General features: G+C 27.1%; 1 protein-coding gene across 1 annotated transcript; it reads right to left on the bottom strand.

The window, feature by feature from the left end:
• Positions 1-1,404: 1,404 nt before the first annotated feature.
• LOC148237972 (estradiol 17-beta-dehydrogenase 8) lies at positions 1,405-6,154 on the bottom strand. Its single transcript, XM_088205488.1, has 7 exons — positions 6,004-6,154; positions 5,689-5,826; positions 4,775-4,959; positions 4,473-4,581; positions 2,976-3,060; positions 1,734-1,849; positions 1,405-1,659 (listed from the first exon to the last, which is right to left on the bottom strand). The coding sequence occupies exons 1-7, from the start codon at positions 6,050-6,052 to the stop codon at positions 1,574-1,576; spliced, it is 768 nt and encodes a 255-aa protein (XP_088061614.1). The 5' UTR covers positions 6,053-6,154; the 3' UTR covers positions 1,405-1,573.
• Positions 6,155-7,131: the final 977 nt, after the last annotated feature.

Below are 7,131 nucleotides of genomic sequence, written 5' to 3'. Positions count from 1 at the left end.
TCCGACCATTAATTATTAGTAAATAACCGAGATATTTATATTTATTTTTGTAGCAATATTCGTGCCTCGCCCTTAATTTCATGGAACAAAATAATATAAATATTGATGTTTTCATATTAAATATTGTCTGTTGTCTATGTGTATTAAGAAAATATATATATACATATTATTATATACACAATATTATTGACCCTAACGAAAATCTTTTTATTAAACATAAATATACGTAGATTATATTTATTATATCAAACTTTAACATGTAATATAAAATTATAAATGTAATTTTTTAATGCCAAATATGGTGTGATACTGTCTGTATTGTTCGACGATGATGTTATTAATTATGTACATTTATACAAGCATACCTAGTTTATTTAATTTCAGCTACTATTACAATTTTAATATGGTGATAGAAAACTAAAGTATCAGTGTGTAAGAAGAACTGATGTCAATTGAGAGAGCTGCAACAAAGAGTGGAGTTATAAAAAGGTTTTTTTTTTAATGTAGATGAGAATCAATAACATATCTATTTAAAGAAAAATCAATATTAATCTACACAAACTAAAAGAAAATAATACACAAGAAATACATATTAAATCTGTAATCAATATCAGATACGTTCAGTATCGATTACTTTAGCTTAGAAAAAATGAATCTCTGTAATAAAATGTTTAATCAGAATGAAACCAATAGTTAGTTACATAAATTAACATTAAAGGAAGATGTGTATAATACCAAAAAATATTTTAAAATACTAATATAATATTTTTATGCATTTTACTCAAAAGTAAATGTGATGTCTGATTTTGATTAGATTTTAGACTATATTTTTTCTGTAAACTCATACTGATTTTAGCGAAAAATAGTATGTATCTACTTATAATATGAGAATTCAATTTATTTATATCAAAACAAAAATGTGGAAAGCACAACTGAAAATGTATGGACCAATTAGTATTGAATAATCAGAATGGTAGAAGATAAATTCACTTTCCTTGTGAAAAGTTGGATGAAGATTATTTTATTTTGGCTACATTTGCGTACTTAAATCTATATTGTAAGACGTTGGTATTTGAGATTCTTAAAATCTAATATTTCAATTGCATTAAGCATCTTAAAGGTCCATTCTTAATTTCCCATTGCTGTTTAATTTTATTTTAAGTATGGTGTGCTTGTATCGATCTAATTAACATTTAAAGAAATCTATATATGTATGTATGAAAGTCATGAAGGCGATGGTAATTAAGTGTTTTAAATGGAATGGAAAATTAATTGTTAAAAGTTGTAAATATTTTTTCAGAACTGACCTTCTATTTTAATAATAAATATATTGTTTGTGTATTTAATGTTAAGAAAACGAAAGATTAAAATTTTTGTACATAAACATAAAAAAAGATTTACATATAAAATGTTTAAAAAACTACTGTATTTTTATTTGCCATAAGAATTAGTTGGTAGAAAAATATGTGAAATATCAAAATACATTAAGTAATATGTGTAACATTTATATCACAGCACCAAGTTTTAAATTCCAAATTGAGTAGAAATACGTGAATGGTTTGAGTTAAGCTTTTTAAAGACCTCCTGAAACATCTATAGCTGCACCGGTTACATAAGAACTTTTGTCTGAACACAAAAACGCAATTACTTCAGCAATTTCTAAAAAAAATATTATATGAATATAATCATGAATACAAAATAATAAACTGATAGTAATATTTATTTTATTTTACCTTCCGGATCTCCTAATCTACGTAAAGGCGTTTGTTTTGCAAACATATCTTTTACTTTTTCAGGAACAGTGGTAATGATTGGGGTTTTGATCATTCCAGGAAGAATAGCGTTAACTCTAAAATAGACAAAAATAAAACAAATTAGTATTAGTAAAAAAAAACTTCTCAATTGTCTTCCCCTATAATCATAAAAAAGTATGGTGTAGAAGGCAAAAGGATTTCGTTTGTCAAAAAATCTCATATCGCCGCTGTATGGTAAACATTTTGTTAAGTTGTGTTTTTAGCACATAGTATAAAGAGGCTTCTAGTTGGATTTAAAAGGAATCTGGTATATATTTTTCTGTTTAAGACTGGAAAAAAGCATAAAGTGTGTCACAAGTTTTCAACATTAGACATTTAGAATTGGTTTAATCTCCTTCAGGTTACAGTAAGTTATTACTACAGATACAATACACAAATTATGTTATATAAAACTTTTACTTTTTAACCACGCAAAGATCAACGTAACATCTGTTTAAAATATAATACAATCAAATAACAAACGATTTAAATATTCTATCTTACGAACAAGCTGCAAAATAAACGGCAAATTATGTAACATTATTATTAACAATGAACTTTCAAAATTACTCTGCATACTATGTAGCAACCCATTAAGTAGACAAATGTAGAAAAGGTCCAAAAGGTCAGGTGTCTTATTTTACTTTACGCTTTTTGACACTTGAGCCTTACCCAATGGGTCATTTGTCTCGAGAAATTTGTTGATTAATACTTAATCTGCAGGCAAATTTTGCGGAAGCTCTATTGTACAAAAGCTGTCGATTTTTTGCACATATAAATTTAATAATGATTTGCCAAAATATTTCTAATGTATTATTATTCTTTTTTTATAATAAAAAGGACATAAATATGATTTTTAATAGTTCACCAATTAATGGCATTTCTTGAAACAGGTACTTCTGTGGGGTGAAACGATACAGAATGCACAAATTTATATAGTAAGTGATCTTATAATAAAAAATGTGACGTTCATGGAATTTTTCAAAAATGTTTTTGTTGTATATGTGCTTCTTAACAGATGTCACTAAAAATATTTTAATTTTATCGCAGGAAATATTTTAAAACCCGTTGATAACGCATAGACTTAAGAAAACTAAAAATTCCGGTGCCCGCAGCTTAAAAGTGTTACTATAATATATAATCTGTTGATATCCAATAATAATATTAATAAAAATTTAATACCTAATATTAAATTCTCCCAATTCCTTTGAGGCCGTTTTAGTCATTCCAATAACGCCAGCCTTACTTCCACAATAGTTTGTCTGTCCTGTATGTAAAATAATATAATTAATAATCTACACATAATACAATTCTCCCTGTTAAATCTTCAGATTGTTTGAACTTTTTTAAAAAAACATTATTTAGATAATAATTGAATTACAAAAATATAGTATAGATTTAGTTTTGAGTTATTTAAACATGTTGATAAAAATTATTTTCTAAATTTGATTTAAATAATAAAAGTCGATAAAATCAATATTTCCATTCACGGTATGATGCCAGTTGCAGCATGCTCAATTTACTCAACTGACAAGAGAATGTACAAAAAATAAACCACAAGTATAAATAGTAGTTTATTTTTGTTGAGTTTTTAAATTCATCAAATTCAAGTGGATTATCACAGTCGAACCCCTAAGGTTGGTAGCCCTATTATGCTGAATCCAGTCATATATGATTAACCGCCTTACCTCTGGGTTATTATTCAAAAAGTAGTTAAAAAATACATTGGGTTTTTTCCATTAGATTTCACAATAACAATACTTGTTTACAATATAACAGAAAAAAAATACGCAATAGACTCATTTGTGATCCTTTTTTGTATCCTTTGCAAGTCAGAGGTTCTTGAAAAAAGATTTCGCAAAATATTTTTTATAATACCCATACGAACGTATCACGTACGTTTGTATGTGTAGGGCGGTTTTAAGGGAATGTCTTGAATAAAGGCAAAAATGTGTTCTTAGAATCGCATTGTTTCTTCAATTAGTCTTTTCGCTTCATGTGGCTAGTTATCAATTCGCTATGAAAATAAGAGCGTCCACTGGCAGATAAATATGTAAACATACGTCAACATTTGAACAATATGATATAACTGTTACAGTGAATGTATATTAACAGTTAAACAATTGATTTACAATTTCACTGCTCCATATCAGTAAAACTGTATTTGTTTTTAAATAATTGATTTCTACAAGATACATAGAATTGTGACATCACATCATTCGACAAAATACTACAACATTTAAATTAAATTAAAACAAACCCAAGCCTAACGAAAGAGAATTAACGTAATAAAAGTTCTTAAACTTAGATTAAGTTGGGTTTGGTTAATTTGCTTATGTTAGGTTTGGGTTAAGACCAGGGCTGTGAAGTTGGAGTCAGAGTAGCGGAATCATGGTATTTTAGGAAGAGTCTGAGTTTTAAAAAAATCGATCAACTCTGACTCCTTTTTATAATTTTCTTTAACACATTGAGTGCACTGAAGAATGTTTATTTTCTGCGCTTAAAATAATCAAATATGATTTAAGAGTTTCACTAGTAAAAATATATACTTCGTGGTGAAATATCAGCAAAAACATAAATTTATTTGTAATACACATTCACTGTAGCATATTTAAGGGCAAAAGTGAGGCGAAGTCTAATATTTATAAACAAAATAAAACATCTATTAAAAAAATATACCCATATTCCCATTTTTTGCAACAATGCTAGATAGATTGACGATCGATCCACTTGAAACTTTAGCTTCCATCATAGCCCTTGCAAAAGCTTGCATTACCAAAAATGTGCCCTGAAAAGTAATATAAATAATAAATTGTAACTCCGTTTATCGCAATCATAGAAGTATTACTTCTATTCTGTGATCGCAATATTCATTTGAAAGTCAATGTGTAATATAATAATTAAATATTTAAATTTACAGTTAAGTTTTCATAGAATCTGAACGTGAAAATGATACATATTATAAATTAAAGTAATCGTACCTTCAAATTCACACTGATGACTGAATCAAAATCCATCTCGGACATTTTTGTTAACCAATTATCTCTTAGAATTCCAGCAGAATTAACTACGATGGTTGGTGGTCTTTTATACTGCCGAATTATTTGCTCCAAAGTGGAATTAACTGATCTTGATAAATCAACATCGACAAGCATGAATGAATGATCTGAAAAATTAAAACAATAAGTATTATTTTATACATTATCTTGGATTGTACTATAATCTAGTACAATCCAAGCCTGACTTGCCTGTCATTATCTTTCATCTAGTAACTAGATGAAAGATAATGACAGGCAAGGAGATTGAGCAAAGACATTGGTTCTCAAGCAATAATTTAAGTGTCGTTAAAGAACAAGGATAGTGAGCTATAAGACGCAGACGCAATTTAATTAATTTGTAACATGTGTATAAAAATTAATTTATTTTTAATAAAAATAATATACAAACTAGTTTGTAAATTCAAAGCCTCAATGCTAATAGAAAACATTAAAAGTGCATCTCCAGATCAATTAAAATATTAGTTGCTCTTCGAATATTTCTCGATCTTCCAGTTTCTACTGTTTCGTGTAGAAGTAGTTATAGAAAGTGAAGTTTTATTTAGATTTATATAAAAATCAACTATCGGAAAAGAATGATTATCCTATCTTACCATAGTTTTAAAAAAGCATATTATCAAAAATATTAATATGAATTTTGAAAACAATAAATTTGCTTAAATCAAAACCATAAAAGTGTTACAAAAATATTTGTAAGTTATTGTTACATTATTAAAAAAAATTTTTTTTTTGCTAACTTGAAAATGTTGATAAAGCAATAACCTTTCATTGATATAAATTAAGTGCCTCTAAATATTTTTTAATTATAATAATCAACTCAAAAGGCTATAAGTAAATACCATGACTGTTGATGGATGGAGCTGTGTGTTTTTGAATCGTCTCCTCCGCTGTTTTGATGTTCTTATCAGCAGCGATAACGATGGCACCTTCTCTTGATAATATCTGACACGTGGCTCGGCCGATACCAGAACCGGCGCCTATTATAATACATAAAGTAATATATACACTTCAAAACTTAAGAAATTCTTATTACATTCATATATTTTGTTACTTAGTATTTTTTTATTATAATTTTTCGTTTAACAATACTTCATATTTCATATAAATTATACATACTCGAATCTATTGTAAATAATAAAATTCATAAAAATAACCTGTCACAAATGCCAGTTTCCCAGTAACAAGTCCTCCAATTCTTGACATTTTAAATGTTGTAGTTAAAGAAACAGCAATATGTTACAAATAGCGATGTTAAACGTGAAATCTTATCAACAGGTCAGAGTATACAAAACTATCAAAAGTAATGACAGCTCAAAAATGTTGCCAGGATGAAAAATATATTTGTTCATTTTTACAAATAGTTTCATTGTTAAATAATAAAATTAGTGTAATTTACAAATAACAAAAATAAACTAATTAACAAGTAACAACAATAATAGAATTTATTCCTTGATTAATTAAAAATATTTTCACATTACTTATACCGTCGCCAAGAGATGGCAATAGTACCATAAGCACATAAAAATTAAATATAATACATTTAAATTAATAATAAAATGCAAATACCATTTATTTAAATTTCTTATGTTTTTTTTCATTTAAAAAGATTAATAAATTAATCCTAAAAAAGCATTTTGCTTTTATTACTTTATTAATATAATTTCAGTCAAGTCTTGAACCACTTTTTAAGTAGAATAACTAATTTGACAAAACATACTTTAAAACTTTAATAATCTTAAACTTTATACTATAACTTGTTCGCACGGTTAGAATTAAACAGCTGCTCCCACTTTATTTTAAACGTGAAACTTTCTTCAAAACAGAAAACAACATTTTTTTAGAATATATTTAAATATAATTATTTGGCGACATACAAAATGTCAATAAATAAAACGTTTGAAGTCTTGACGAAGATTAGTTATCGAATTAAAATCACAATAAATCAAAATGTATTTCAAAGGCTTTGCAGTAGAACTTTAGTTCCGTTTTTTAACTTGCCGACGTGCGTGACGATCGGAGATTCGGGCTGTAAGGGACCATACAGATAGGTCTTGTTTGTGGCAGATTTTATGTTTGAAACTTGCGTTAAAATCTATGACCAAAAATAATCATTCATCAATAAAAATAAATTAGACAAAGCCCTCGTTACGACTATAACTAAAAGGTTTCCATTAAATAACACGCAAGAATTCTCTGGTTCATTAAATGAATATTTATTTTTATGAAACGGTCACGGGATACAATATATCAATTGGCTGGATGATCACTGCATGATACTTAAG

Source organism: Plectrocnemia conspersa, unplaced genomic scaffold, assembly GCF_051122295.1.
Source record: "Plectrocnemia conspersa isolate PC_06_02 unplaced genomic scaffold, ASM5112229v1 ptg000002l, whole genome shotgun sequence".
NCBI classification, from domain to species: domain Eukaryota; kingdom Metazoa; phylum Arthropoda; class Insecta; order Trichoptera; family Polycentropodidae; genus Plectrocnemia; species Plectrocnemia conspersa.
The sequence above is the reverse complement of the archived record's forward strand: the minus strand, read 5'-3'. Positions and strand labels throughout refer to the sequence as shown.